This window comes from Salmo salar, chromosome 11 (assembly GCF_965601325.2).
Source record: "Salmo salar chromosome 11, fSalSal1, whole genome shotgun sequence".
In the NCBI taxonomy this organism is placed as follows: domain Eukaryota; kingdom Metazoa; phylum Chordata; class Actinopteri; order Salmoniformes; family Salmonidae; genus Salmo; species Salmo salar.
Window position 1 is genome coordinate 105,284,023 of NC_138301.1, and position 16,097 is coordinate 105,300,119.

Consider the following 16,097-nt stretch of genomic DNA (forward strand, 5'->3'; position numbering starts at 1 on the left):
AAGTATGCTTGGGATCATTGTCAATTTGGAAGACCCATTTGCGACCAAGCTTTAACTTCCTGACTGATGTCTTGAGACGTTGCTTCAGTAAATCCACATAATTTTGCTTCCTCATGAGCCATCTATTTTGTGAAGTGCACCACGCCCTCCTGCAGCAAAGCACCCCCACAACATGATGCTGCCACCCCCGTGCTTCACGGTTGGGGTGATGTTATTTGGCTTGCAAGCCTCCCACTTGATCCTCTAAACATAACGATGATCATTATGGCCAAACAGTTTTATTTTTGTTCCATCAGACCAGAGGACATTTCTCCAAAAAAGTACGATCTTTGTCCCCATGTGCAGTTGCAAACCGTAGTCTGGCTTTTTTATGGCGGTTTTGGATCAGTGGCTTCTTCCTTGCTGAGCAGCCTTTCAGGTTATGTCGATGTAGGACTTGTTTTACTGTGGATATAGATACTTTTGTACCTGTTTCCTCCAGCATCTTCACAAGGTCCTTTGCTGTTGTTCTGGGATTGATTTGCACTTTTCGAACCAAAGTGCGTTCATCTCTAGGAGACAGAACGCGTCTCCTTCCTGAGCGGTATGACGGCGGCGTGATCCCATGGTGTTTATACTTGCGTACTGTTGTTTGTACAGATGAACATGGTACCTTCAGGCATTTGGAAATTGATCCCAAGGATGAACCAGACTTGTGGAGGTCTACAATTTTTTTTCGGAGGGCTTGGCTGATTTCTTTTGATTTTCCCATGATGTCAAGCGAAGAGGCACTGAGTTTGAAGGAAGGCCTTGAAATACATCCACAGGTACACCTCCAATTGACACAAATGATGTCAATTAGCCTACCAGAAGCTTCTAAAGCCATGACATAATTTTCTGGAATTTTCCAAGCTGTTTAAAGGCACAGTCAACTTAGTGAATGTAAACTTCTGACCCACTGGAATTGTGATACAGTGAATTATAAGTGAAATGTCTGTAAACAATTGTTGGAAAAATTACTTGTGTCATGCACAAAGTAGATGTCCTAATTAGAGGTCGACCGATTAATCGTAATTGCCGATTAATTAGGGCCGATTTCAAGTTTTCATAATAATTGGTAATCGGTATTTTTGGACCCCGATCATGGCCGATTACATTGCACTCCACGAGGAGACTGCGTTACGCGAGTGCAGCAACAAGCCAAAATAAGTTGCTAGCTAGCATTAAACTTATCTTATAAAAAAACAATCAATCTTAATATAATCACTAGTTAAACTAGTAATATCATCAACCATGTGTAGTTATCTAGCTTGTCCTGCGTTGCATGTAATTGATGCGGTGGCTGTTAATTTCTCATCGAATCACAGCCTACTTTGCCAAACGGGTGATGATTTAACAAGCGCATTTGCGAAAAAATCACTGTCGTTGCACCAATGTGTACCTAACCATAAATATCAATGCCTTTCTTTAAAATCAATACACAGGTGTGTATATATATATACTGCTCAAAAAAATAAAGGGAACACTTAAACAACACATCCTAGATCTGAATGAAAGAAATAATCTTATTAAATACTTTTTTCTTACATAGTTGAATGTGCTGACAACAAAATCACACAAAAATAATCAATGGAAATCCAATTTATCAACCCATGGAGGTCTGGATTTGGAGTCACACTCAAAATTTAAGTGGAAAACCACACTACAGGCTGATCCAACTTTGATGTAATGTCCTTAAAACAAGTCAAAATGAGGCTCAGTAGTGTGTGTGGCCTCCACGTGCCTGTATGACCTCCCTACAACGCCTGGGCATGCTCCTGATGAGGTGGTGGATGGTCTCCTGAGGGATCTCCTCCCAGACCTGGACTAAAGCATCCGCCAACTCCTGGACAGTCTGTGGTGCAACGTGGTGTTGGTGGATGGAGCGAGACATGATGTCCCAGATGTGCTCAATTGGATTCAGGTCTGGGGAAGTCCATAGCATCAATGCCTTCCTCTTGCAGGAACTGCTGACACACTCCAGCCACATGAGGTCTAGCATTGTCTTGCATTAGGAGGAACCCAGGGCCAACCGCACCAGCATGTGGTCTCACAAGGGGTCTGAGGATCTCATCTCGGTACCTAATGGCAGTCAGGCTACCTCTGGCGAGCACATGGAGGGCTGTGTGGCCCCCCAAAGAAATGCCACCCCACACCATGACTGACCCACCGCCAAACCGGTCATGCTGGAGGATGTTGCAGGCAGCAGAACGTTCTCCACGGCGTCTCCAGACTCTGTCACGTCTGTCACGTGCTCAGTGTGAACCTGCTTTCATCTGTGAAGAGCACAGGGCGCCAGTGGCGAATTTGCCAATCTTGGTGTTCTCTGGCAAATGCCAAACGTCCTGCACGGTGTTGGGCTGTAAGCACAACCCCCACCTGTGGACGTCGGGCCCTCATACCACCCTCATGGAGTCTGTTTCTGACCGTTTGAGCAGACACATGCACATTTGTGGCCTGCTGGAGGTCATTTTGCAGGGCTCTGGCAGTGCTCCTCCTGCTCCTCCTTGCACAAAGGCGGAGGTAGCGGTCCTGCTGCTGGGTTGTTGCCCTCCTACGGCCTCCTCCACGTCTCCAGATGTACTGGCCTGTCTCCTGGTAGCGCCTCCATGCTCTGGACACTACGCTGACAGACACAGCAAACCTTCTTGCCACAGCTCGCATTGATGTGCCATCCTGGATGAGCTGCACTACCTGAGCCACTTGTGTGGGTTGTAGACTCCGTCTCATGCTACCACTAGAGTGAAAGCACCGCCAGCATTCAAAAGTGACCAAAACATCAGCCAGGAAGCATAGGAACTGAGAAGTGGTCTGTGGTCACCACCTGCAGAACCACTCCTTTATTGGGGGTGTCTTGCTAATTGCCTATAATTTCCACCTGTTGTCTATTCCATTTGCACAACAGCATGTGAAATGTATTGCCAATCAGTGTTGCTTCCTAAGTGGACAGATTGATTTCACAGAAGTGTGATTGACTTGGAGTTACATTGTGTTGTTTAAGTGTTCCCTTTATTTTTTTTAGTGTATTTTTAAACCTGCATATTTAGTTAATATTACTTGCTAACATTAATTTCTTTTAACTAAGGAAATTGTGTCACTTCTCTTGCGTTCCGTGCAAGCAGAGTCAGGGTATATGCAGCAGTTTGGGCCGCCTGGCTCATTGCGAACTATGTGAAGACCATTTCTTCCTAACAAAGACCGTAATTAATTTGCCAGAATTGTACTTAATTATGACATAACATTGAAGGTTGAACAAAGTAACAGCAATATTTAGACTTAGGGATGCCACCCTTTAGATAAAATACGGAACGGTTCCGTATTTCACTGAAAGAATCAACGTTTTATTTTCGAAATGATAGTTTCCGGATTTGACCATATTAACCTCTATGGGCTAGGTGGGACGCCTACTCAACAGCCAGTGTAATCCCGTGACGCGTTATTCACATTCCTCAAAAATGTAAAAACTTCAATTTTTCAAACATATGACTATTTTACACCATTTTAACCTCTATGGGCTAGGCGGGACGAATTCGTCCCACCTACGTAACAGCCACTTGAAGCCTGTGGCGCGATTTTCAAAACCTTAAAAATCCTATTACTTCAATTTCTCAAACATATGACTATTTTACAGCTATTTAAAGACAAGACTCTCGTTAATCTAACCACACTGTCCGATTTCAAAAAGGCTTTACAACGAAAGCAAAACATTAGATTATGTCAGCAGAGTACCCAGCCAGAAATAATCACACCCATTTTTCAAGCTAGCATATAATGTCATATAAACCCAAACCACAGCTGAATGTAGCACCTTTGATGATCTTCATCAGATGACAACCCTAGGACATTATGTTACACAATACATGCATGTTTTGTTCAATCAAGTTCATATTTATATCAAAAACCAGCTTTTTACATTAGCATGTGACTAGCATGTGACTAGCATTCCCACCGAACACTACCGGTGAATTTACTAAATTACTCACGATAAACGTTCACAAAAAGCATAACAATTATTTTAAGAATTATAGATACAGAACTCCTCTATGCACTCGATATGTCCGATTTTAAAATAGCTTTTTGGTGAAAGCACATTTTGCAATATTCTCAGTAGATAGCCCGGCATCACAGGGCTAGCTATTTAGACACCCAGCAAGTTTAGCACTCACCAAAGACAGATTTACTATAAGAAAAATGTTATTACCTTTGCTGTCTTCGTCAGAATGCACTCCCAGGACTTCTACTTCAATAACAAATGTTGGTTTGGTTCAAAATAATCCATACTTATATCCAAATAGCGGCGTTTTGTTCGTGCGTTCAAGACACTATCCGAAAGGGTAAATAAGGGTGACGAGCATGGCGCAATTCGTGACAAAAAATGTCTAAATATTCCATTACCGTACTTCGAAGCATGTCAACCGCTGTTTAAAATCAATTTTTATGCCATTTTTCTCATAAAAAAGCGATAATATTCCGACCGGGAATCTGCGTTTAGGTAAAGAGACGAAAGAAAATAAAGCATGGGGTCGACTCGGGCACGCGCCTAAGCCCATAGTACTCTGATCGGCCACTTGCCAAACGCGATAAAGTGTTTCAGCCAGAGGCTGCCTCGATATCGTTCAGCTTTTTCCCGGGCTCTGAGACCCTATGGGAGCCGTAGGAAGTGTCACGTTATAGCAAAGATCCTCAGTCTTCAATAAAAAGAGCCAAGATGAAACACAACTTGTCAGACAGGCCACTTCCTGCATGGAATCTTCTCAGGTTTTGGCCTGCCATATGAGTTCTGTTATACTCACAGACACCATTCAAACAGTTTTAGAAACTTTAGGGTGTTTTCTATCCAAAGCCAACAATTATATGCATATTCTAGTTACTGGGCAGGAGTAGTAACCAGATTAAATCGGGTACGTTTTTTATCCGGCCGTGTCAATACTGCCCCCTAGCCCTAACAGGTTAATGACCTAAGGCTCGTATTTATGTGTGTTAGTATGTTATAATTAAGTCTATGATTTGATAGAGCAGTCTGACTGAGCGTGGTAGGCAGCAGCAGGCTCGTTAGCATTCATTCAAACAGCACTTTCGTGCATTTGCCAGCAGCTCTTCGCTGTGCTTCAAACATTGATCTGTTTATGACTTCAAGCCTATCAACTCCCGAGATTAGGGTGGTGTAACTGTTCTGAAATGGCTAGCTAGTTAGCGGGGTGCGCACTAATAACGTTTCAATCGGTGACGTCACTAGCTCTGAGACCTTGAAGTAGTTGTTCCCCTTGCTCTGCAAGGGCCGCGGCTTTTGTGGAGCGATGGGTAACGATGCTTCGAGGGTGGCTGTTGTCGATGTGTCCCTGGTTCGAGCCCAGGTAGGGGCGAGGAGAGGGACGGAAGCTATACTGTTACACTGGCAATACTATAGTGCCTATAAGAACATCCAATAGTCAAAGGTATATGAAATACAAATGGTATAGAGAGAAATAGTCCTATAATAAATACAACCTAATACTTCTTACCTGGGAATATTGAAGACTCATGTTAAAAGGAACCACCAGCTTTCATATGTTCTTATGTTCTGGGCAAGGAACTTAAACATTAGCTTTTTTACATGGCACAAATTGCACTTTTACTTTCTTCTCCAACACTTTGTTTTTGCATTATTGAAACCAAATTGAACATGTTTCATTATTTATTTGCGGCTAAATTGATTTTATTGATGTATTATATTAAGTTAAAATAAGTGTTTTTTCAGTATCGCTCTGTCAGACTGCTCTATCAAATCATAGACTTCATTATAACATAATAACACACAGAAATACGAGCCTTAGGTCATTAATATGGTCGAATCCGGAAACTCATCTCGAAAACAAAACGTTATTGCTGTTACATTGCACAACCTTCAATGTTATGTCATAATTACGTAAAATTCTGGCAAAATAGTTCGCAACGAGCGAGGCGGCCCAAACTGTTGCATATACCCTGACTGCGTGCAATGAACGCAAAATTACACAATTTCACCTGGTTAATATTGCCTGCTAACCTGGATTTCTTTTAGCTAAATGTGCAGGTTTAAAAATATATACTTCTGTGTATTGATTTTAAGAAAGGCATTGATGTTTATGGTTGGAGCAACGTGTACCTAAGCGATTATATGCAACGCAGGACAGGCTTGATAAACTAGTAATATCATCAACCATGTGTAGTTAACTAGTGATTATGATTGATTGATTTGTTTTTTATAAGATACGTTTAATGCTAGCTAGCAACTTATCTTGGCTTCTTACTGCATTCGCGTAACAGGCAGGCTCCTCATGGAGTGCAACGTAAAGCAGGTGGTTAGAGCGTTGGACTAGTTAACCGAAAGGTTGCAAGATTGAATCCCTGAGCTGACAAGGTAAAAATCTGTCGTTCTGCCCCTGAACAAGGCAGTTAACCCACCGTTCCTAGGCCGTCATTGAAAATAAGAATGTGTTCTTAACTGACTTGCCTAGTTAAAGGTCTAAAAAAAACAATTCAACGGCCAAATCGGCGTCCAAAAATACAGATTTCCGATTGTTATGAAAACTTGAAATCGGCCCTAATTAATCGGCCATTCCGATTAATCGGTCGACCTCTAATGGAAATATGATGTGCACATTTGGACTCGCAGGTGTTTGGCTTGCTTGTATGACATCAAAACAGTATTATAAACCTCAACGTCTCATCTTTCTAAATATATAGTCCTCTTAATTTACAGCATTTCCCTCGTTCAGACAACCAAAATGTTGCAATAGTTACCCAATTAGCAGGAGGAATGGGGGCAAATTCTTGTTTTGCGCAAGGGAATTTTTTTTATGTACAAAAAACAGTCGCTGGGTGACATGAGTGTATTACCGACTGTGCAGATTAGGGTAGTGTACCCTTTAAGCCCACATACCCATTACGCCCCCTTCCATCTTTGAATTACAATAAAAAACAAAATGTTCTGCTGTTTAATGTTTTAACCAATTAATCTGGTTGTTATGGCCATACGTTTTTATTCTAAGCTAATCAGATGTTTTATGTTATTGTTTTATGTTATGTTATTGATCGTTTTTTGTAAGTTCCCACTGGTGGTCAATTTTCAAAGCTACAAAAAAACTTTGGTGTGGAGGCGACCCTCGAACACATTTTCAGATTTTTTTGTACCTTCTCAGATAAGTGATCATACTTTATCATACTTCAAGGGGTCTTAAAATTCAAAATCAAATGGGAAAATTATCCTTGGTTTGACCTTCTTAAAACAATTCCATATACTGTAGCTTAGTAGACCCCCCCCCCCCCCCCCCCCCCCCCCTTCAAAAGTACCAACGAGCCCGCTGCAAGAGTATATTGGTGCTACACATAGGAGTTTTCAAAAAATGTGCATTGTAATTTCAGGAAATGTCCATAATATGTCTGCAGTAATGGTGGAATGATAGTGTTTCATAGTATTACTTACCCGTCAGTGTTGTGATTGGCTGTGATATTTGCCAATTGATTTCCGCTGCCGGAGTGGTATCTGTTAACGGGAAAGCTGTTTTTACTTTGTGGCTGTGTTATCTAGTGGAAATCGGGTCAAACGGCCAATATTAACTGAACCAGAATATTAATGCAACATGTAAAGTGTTGGTCCCATGTTACATGAGCTGAAATAAAAGATCCCAGAAATTTTCCACACACACAAACGCTTCTCAAAAATGCACAAATTTGTTTACATCCCTGTTAGTGAACATTTCTCTTTTGCCAATATCCACCTGACAGGTGTGGCATATCAAGAAGCTGATTAAACAGCATGATCACTATACAGGTGCACCTGTGCACTCTAAAATTGTCACACAACACGATGTCTCAAGTTTTAAGGGAGCGTGCCATTGTCATGCTGACTGCAGGAATGTCCAACAGAGCTGTTGCCAGAGAATTGAATGTTAATTTCTCTACCATAAGCCGTCTCCAACGTTGTTTTAGAGAATTTGGCAGTACGTCTAACCGGCCACAAAACCGTAGACTACGTGTAACCCCGCCAGCCCACGACCTCCACATCTGGCTTCTTCTCCTGCGGGATTGTATGAGACCAGCCACCTGGACATATGATGAAGCTGAGGAGTATTTCTGTCTATAATAAAGCCCTTTTGTGGGGGAAAACTCATTCTGAATGGCTATTCCTGGCTCCCCAGTGTGTGGGCCTATGCCCTTCCAGGACCACCCATGGCTGCGCCCCTGGCCAGTCATGTGAAATCCATAGATTATGGCCTAATTCATTTTTCAATTGACTGATTTCCTTATATGAACTGGAACTCTGTAAAATCGTTAATTGTTGCATGTGGCATTTTTCTATTTTTGTTCAGTATAGAAATCGCTCCGTAATTTCCTGGTTGCTAAAATTCTACACCGTTCGCTCAATTTAAGTTTATGTGAGAGAAAAAAACAATCATTGTACCATCTAAATTGCTGTGAAATATATTTTCAATAACAAAAAATATTGTTTTTGAAGCTGGTGGACCAAAACCGAAAGTAAAATGCTCAAGTGCGAGTCTCTGCCATATTACGGGGAAATGGGATGTGGGGAGGTGAGATTTGTTTTGAATGCTGCCTAGTGCTGTTGCAATTCACCTAGCTTCCACATAGGGGAGAAATTCTGTGTAGCACTTTTTTAAACAATATGTCTAAAATTAAGCAATATCCAAAAGGTACTTTTGAGATATTAGTATTTGTAATGTTGAATACATTTGTGACATTATATTTTCTTAATAAAGCATATCAAACATCCTACCTCCCAATGAAGTTTATATGTGAGAAAAGCAGAACAATCCGAGATACCAAAAATATTTTCGGGCCTTCCTGGTGTGGAATCGCCCAGCTAGCGTTCCTGCCAAACATGCATGATATCAAACGATGATGACAGACCTGGGCCATTACTAGGCTAATAATTGCTGTAGCTTGGTTAAATTCCGTTTTCTGTGAACTCAAAGCTTACTATAGTGACTCTTTGTCCATCAGATCACGATGACCGAGTTGGAGGACAAAAGGTTCGCAACCGTAAAGGCAGAGGGCCTTTCAGGGCCCCTATGTATAGTGACCAGGGGCCAGTAGGACCAAGACCAAGACATCGTGGTAGCCAAAGAGGCGGCGGTGGCCCGGGACCCAGAGCGAGATTCGACGATGAGGATGGAGATGTGGCAATGACGGACAGCAACTCCCAAGATGGATCCTCCCAACACAGATTGTGAGTTTGTCAGGCTGAAGACGGAGAGTATTTCACTGAATGTGTTTTTAGGTTTGATCTTAGAAGTTATCCTTTATCCCCGCTCATGTTTTTTCCCCTGTTAGTAACCCTTATGGAAGGCCAAATCGGCGTGGTGACGACCGCTTTGACCGGGGCCGCAGAGGTGGTGGAGGAGGTCACAGGGGTCGTGGGAATAACAAAGGAGGGGATGGAGGTGGAGGTGGCCGCAAGAACTGGTTCAAGATGTCTGTGAGTCCACGTTGTAAAAATAATAGGGTAGCTTTACAGATTTACTAAACTGTCATTGATTAGCATTGACTAAGTACAATCCAAATTGTGACTCTTGCAGGTCCCCTATGGAAAGAAATACGACAAAGACTGGCTGATAACAGCACTGCAGAATATCTGCTCCATGCCCTTCACCCCAGTACATGTAAGTGACCGCTGCCTAGGGGCTCTTTTTGTTAGTCAATCTAGTCCAGAAATAGACTGAGCAGTGTTTCCCCTTTATGCATTTAGCAGCTGTGCCGCCACTGCAACTAAAAAAAATATACACTGCTCAAAAAAATAAAGGGAACACTTAAACAACACAATGTTACTCCAAGTCAATCATACTTCTGTGAAATCAAACTGTCCACTTAGGAAGCAACACTGATTGACAATACATTTCACATGCTGTTGTGCAAATGGAATAGACAACAGGTGGAAATTATAGGCAATTAGCAAGACACCGCCAATAAAGGAGTGGTTCTGCAGGTGGGGACCACAGACCACTTCTCAGTTCCTATGCTTCCTGGCTGATGTTTTGGTCACTTTTGAATGCTGGCGGTGCTTTCACTCTAGTGGTAGCATGAGACGGAGTCTACAACCCACACAAGTGGCTCAGGTAGTGCAGCTCATCCAGGATGGCACATCAATGCGAGCTGTGGCAAGAAGGTTTGCTGTGTCTGTCAGCGTAGTGTCCAGAGCATGGAGGCGCTACCAGGAGACAGGCCAGTACATCAGGAGACGTGGAGGAGGCCGTAGGAGGGCAACAACCCAGCAGCAGGACCGCTACCTCCGCCTTTGTGCAAGGAGGAGCAGGAGGAGCACTGCCAGAGCCCTGCAAAATGACCTCCAGCAGGCCACAAATGTGCATGTGTCTGCTCAAACGGTCAGAAACAGACTCCATGAGGGTGGTATGAGGGCCCGACGTCCACAGGTGGGGGTTGTGCTTACAGCCCAACACTGTGCAGGACATTTGGCATTTGCCAGAGAACACCAAGATTGGCAAATTCGCCACTGGCGCCCTGTGCTCTTCACAGATGAAAGCAGGTTCACACTGAGCACGTGACAGACGTGACAGAGTCTGGAGATGCCGTGGAGAACGTTCTGCTGCCTGCAACATCCTCCAGCATGACTGGTTTGGCGGTGGGTCAGTCATGGTGTGGGGTGGCATTTCTTTGGGGGGCCGAACAGCCCACAATGTGCTCGCCAGAGGTAGCCTGACTGCCATTAGGTACCGAGATGAGATCCTCAGACCCCTTGTGAGACCACATGCTGGTGCGGTTGGCCCTGGGTTCCTCCTAATGCAAGACAATGCTAGACCTCATGTGGCTGGAGTGTGTCAGCAGTTCCTGCAAGAGGAAGGCATTGATGCTATGGACTGGCCCGCCCGTTCCCCAGACCTGAATCCAATTGAGCACATCTGGGACATCATGTCTCGCTCCATCCACCAACGCCACGTTGCACCACAGACTGTCCAGGAGTTGGCGGATGCTTTAGTCCAGGTCTGGGAGGAGATCCCTCAGGAGACCATCCGCCACCTCATCAGGAGCATGCCCAGGCGTTGTAGGGAGGTCATACAGGCACGTGGAGGCCACACACACTACTGAGCCTCATTTTGACTTGTTTTAAGGACATTACATCAAAGTTGGATCAGCCTGTAGTGTGGTTTTCCACTTTCATTTTGAGTGTGACTCCAAATCCAGACCTCCATGGGTTGATAAATTGGATTTCCATTGATTATTTTTGTGTGATTTTGTTGTCAGCACATTCAACTATGTAAAGAAAAAAGTATTTAATAAGATTATTTCATTCATTCAGATCTAGGATGTGTTATTTTAGTGTTCCCTATGTTTTTTTTGAGCAGTATATAAAAACATTTTTATTTACCTCTGCCACCACTGCTCAAATAAATTCTAGGGGAAACACTAGACTTAGTTTTATTCCCCTGTCCCCTGAAATAGCTTCATTTTATTGGCATTCTCTTTTTTTCACCTCTGTTTTCCAAAGTACCACGTGGAGGGAAACCGAGCAGAGTTCTTTATTGAGGATTCCACGACTGCGAATGCCTTGTTTAAGGTATCACGGAAGATCACAGACAAAGAGGGCTACAAGGTACTATTTTTTTTTTTCCTCTCCACAAAACCGACCTCTGGTGGTTTTATCAATCGGTGTTAAGCGGGATATTTCTGGCAGACTGGACACCAGACATGAACACATTAATAACGCCAGCAGAAGTTTTCGATTAAGCAACAAGGCTGGCGTCAGAGTTAATCGTTTGATGATGGCAATCAATAAGGATGGGACCATCAATAAATAGGACCTTGAGAAGGGGTCACGGTAAAGCTGTGGTTAATTATTAGGGCTTCGGAAAGGGCTTTCAATAGAAATTCAAGGACATAACCATTTCCCCCTGGGGACAGTCATTAAAAAACATGCCATTCACTCCTCCATCTTGTCCAGGTGACTGTACTGATGAATCCCTGTCCTCCACCCTCCTTTCTCCAGTCTGAACTAAAGCCAGCTGATCTGGAGCACCTGAAGGTAAGACAAGGAGACCATCTCTCGAATAGGGGGAGTGATTGTTTTAATATCATTATTGTATTGATATTAGAGCCATCAGCAAGATTATAACTTTTTCTTTCCTTCAACTCTACTTAGTAATGCCTCCTATTCTTTCAAGTACCCGCTAATGATAATAGTGCAACATTCATTATTTAGTTTCCTGTATAGAGAGGTGTATGGGCTAAATGCGTAAAACTGTCTTTCCCTCATTAGCAATGCATGGCTAAACGTTTTGATGGCTCTCAACAAGCCCTGGACTTAAACAACATCCGGATAGACCCAGGTACACGGCAAGAGCAATTAGTTGCGTCAAACGTTTTTCAATGTTGTATTTGCGTTATGTGACATGTATTCTGGTAGTGCCGTCCAACACTCCTATACTTCCCTGATTTTCACAGACCTGGTGTCCCAGAACATTGATGTGACTTTGAACAGAAAGAACTCCATGCGTGCTGTTATTAAGATAATTGAGGAGAATATTCCAGAGGTATGGATGTGGTCGGTCCTTGTAGCTGAATAATGAAAGCATATGGATGCCTTGCTCTCCACTTATCCCTTCTCCTTACCTTCCACAGCTTGTGTGTCTGAACCTTAGCAACAACAAGCTATTTAGGCTGGATGACCTGTCAGAGCTGGTCAATAAGGTTCCCAACCTGAAGACACTCAACCTTTCTCATAACGAGGTGAGGAGACTGGGTCTGGTTGTGGCTCAACGGGACCTAACCCCAGCACTGACCTTTACTGGGACTGCACAAAGTCTCCTCTTACTTTTCAGTTATCCACATAATTCATTTAGTCAATTGACTGGGACTAGGAGTTTTCTCTCTGTGTCCATTCTTGTGAGTAACACCTGCCTGTTTTATTGGATGTTCTTTTCCTGCCATCATTCCAGTTAAAGACAGAGCGCGAGCTGGACAGGATCAAGGGTCTTAAGCTGGTGGAGTTATGGCTGGAGAGGAACCCCCTTTGCGACTATTTCAAGGACCAGGCTTCATACATCAGGTCAGTCTGTGCTCAGGATGGCTGGGTGGGTAATGGTAGGCTGTTGACGGTGTGTTGGGTGGGGGGGTAGTTCATTCTATTCCCTGTATTTCAGGGGATAACTTGAATGTATTCAGGAAAGCCCTACTCTGTGGGATATCACATGTTATTTCTGGATTATATGAGCCAGGAAGGACATGTTTGGTCTGGTACTACTGAATAGCAGCACAACGCTCAACTTCGAAGGAACTGGAGTGACTTGTTGATCACCATGCTAACAGAGAGTCTCACTGAGCCCTCCCACATGACTACAATAACATAGGTGGTGATTAAGTTGTTCAGACTTGACATTATCTGTTCTTGGACAAGAATGTATTGTTCTATGTTGAAATCACACAAATAGCCTACTCGATGCTTGTGGGGAAGCACCTCAGTTCAAATGTAAAGCCATGTTTATGATTGTTTTTATTTTAGGTGCATGCCATATGTGTCCATGTTGACATGATCACACCATGAACCTCTTCATACTATATAGATCAATATTAACCAGCCAACAAACGCACGCACAAGCATTTCACTACACTCGCATTAACATCTGCTAACCATGTGTATGTGACAAATAACATTTGATTTGATGGTTCTAGTTGAGGAAAATGGCTATCATTTCAATTATTTCTACACCCATGCCCCCTTCTAGATGCAGGTTTAACTGTCTGTCTGGGTACTCTCTTTTTGTTGTCTGTCTCAACTGATCTCATGCTTTCCCTCTGAAACTCAGCAGCTGATCTTTCCTCCATTTGTTTTCTGCAGTGAAGATGGCCCTGTGCCCCCTACAGACACCCCTGTATTAATTTTTTTAACAAAATCCTGACCATTTCAATTTCAAGAGCCACTACCTCTAGCATACATAACTTGGCATGGATAATACTGACCACAGCATTGAGAATGAGACCCGTACTTTGGGAAGAGCTTGGATTACTAAAATGGCATTGTGGAAAAGGAATCCTTCGTAGCTCAGGTGGTAGAGCATGACGCTTGTAACGCCAGGGTAGTGGGTTTGATTCCCGGGACCACCCATACGTAAAATGTATGAATGCAAGCCTGTAAGTCGCTTTGGATAAAAGCATCTACTAAATGGCATATAATGTGTGTGTATATATTAAAGATTCATATGGGAACATGGTGTTGGTACATCCTCTCATCCTCCCCTATACGGGTCGTGAAATGTGGCCAGTGAAGAGGGCTGGTTAGCCAATGACGGGTAAGATCCCACCTTTGATACCGGGACAACCTAAGACAGGCACAGTCGTGCATCTGGCCACATCATACCTACGTACGTATGCACTTTGATACGTACAGTATATGCTGAACGAAGAAGACATTGAAGTAAAGAACAAAGATTTGCGCTACAAGCCTGGGGTTGGTGCGGGAGAGAGGTTTCCAAAAAGCCAAGCAGAGTCCACAAATACAAGCTTTCTCATAATTCCCTTAAATCTAACATGCCTTCAAGGCTTGTTTGTGCCACAAGTTGGTAGACACACCTGAGAATGTAACAGCTGGAGTGAAGGAGAGGCTTTGAGAACGAGGGACACAAAGATGTATCAAGAGACCCTCAATTAGTGGGATTTCAATATATGAAGTTGATTTGCGGTTAAGGATATAACATTTAATGTTTATTCTGTGGTCATAAACACATGCAGTCACCTCAGAATGGTCACTGATAAAGTTTAGGACTCGTTTGGTCCTTCCTCAGATATCCCTCTCAACATGTTTCCCTAAAAATACAAATGTTTGTTTAATAGGGCTTGGATGCCCTATTTGTTTAACCACCCCCAAAATGTTAAAGTTGAAGAGGGGTCCAAAATTGTATTTATTTTTGGTACCAAAAATGTTGTGTAAGATATGCATTCATCAACGCTGGTTCCTCCTGTAGTGATCTATAGTGGTGCTCAGGGCCCAGCTCTTTCTGTTTCTTTTCTTTTCTATTTGTGTCTTCATCTGAAGGGGATGCTTTGCATGGTCTCCTCAAATAACACATTTTCTATTCCTTAAGGCTGGCTAACATACCACTCAATCACCCTAGTGGAATTGCATCTTCTATCAAAGCTTTTTGTGAACTCCTCTTTGCTGTTTTGGTTTGATCGAGCATGCATGTCTTGTTCTATGTTACCATAAGTTTTCCCTCTTCCCTTTCTACCTGAAACGACATGGTGTAACTTTAACCAGCCTTAATGTAATGGATTAACCCCCCCCCGTGTATACCCATGATTCATGTCATGATTCATGTCAATCTTTCATCTCCAACAGTCTCCATCACCTCCTCTACGTCTTTAGATTCCATTTCACTGTCTCTTGGTCCTGTGACGTGTGTGTGTCTGTCAGACACCTCAAACATGCAACAATTGAGTAGTTTGACCATAATCTCACTCTTGTGGTCTCTACCAAGTACATTGGTCACACCACGGGCCCCTCCCAATCACCAGGCCACTCCCCTATGCATGTGAAAAGCACAGATTTGTCTCTTGTTGGTATGGGGCGCTCACAACCAACATTCACACCCCTACCACCCCTTCCAAGACAACGTGTGTTTCGGCGTGTAGGGGGGGACGGTGAGTATCATCACAAAGGGGTGAGTACATTGCCACAGGAAAGGGGGCCGAGGCCTACCGAGTGGCGCAGCGGTTTAAGGCACTGATCAGTGCTAGATGCGTCACTACAGATCCAGGTTCGATCCCGGTCTGTGTCGCAGCCGGCCGCGACCGGGAGACCCGTGAGGCAGCATATAATTGGCCAAGCATCGTTCGGGTTAGGGGAGGGTTTGGCCGGCTGGAATGTCCTTGTCCCATCGCGCTCTAGCGACTCCTTGTGGCTTCTGGGCGCATGCACGCTGACACGGTCGCCATGTGTACGGTGTTTCCTCCAACACGTTGGTGCAGCTGGCTTCCGGGTTAAGCGAGCAGGGTTGTGTTTCAGGGGGGACTCATGGCTCTCGACCTTCGCCTTTCCCGAGTCCGCATGGGAGTTGCAGTGATGGGACAAGACTGTAACTACCAATTGGATA

At 43.6% G+C, this 16,097-nt stretch overlaps 1 protein-coding gene across 1 annotated transcript in view; it reads left to right on the forward strand.

The window, feature by feature from the left end:
• The window catches only part of nxf1 (nuclear RNA export factor 1), a 29,406-nt gene that overhangs the window by 2,299 nt on the left and 11,010 nt on the right, over positions 1–16,097 (forward strand). Inside the window, 9 exon segments of the mRNA NM_001173738.1 lie at positions 9,001–9,226; positions 9,331–9,475; positions 9,576–9,659; positions 11,501–11,605; positions 11,954–12,034; positions 12,269–12,338; positions 12,454–12,542; positions 12,631–12,738; positions 12,948–13,057. Of these exon segments, the coding sequence (NP_001167209.1) occupies positions 9,001–9,226; positions 9,331–9,475; positions 9,576–9,659; positions 11,501–11,605; positions 11,954–12,034; positions 12,269–12,338; positions 12,454–12,542; positions 12,631–12,738; positions 12,948–13,057 (1,018 nt within the window).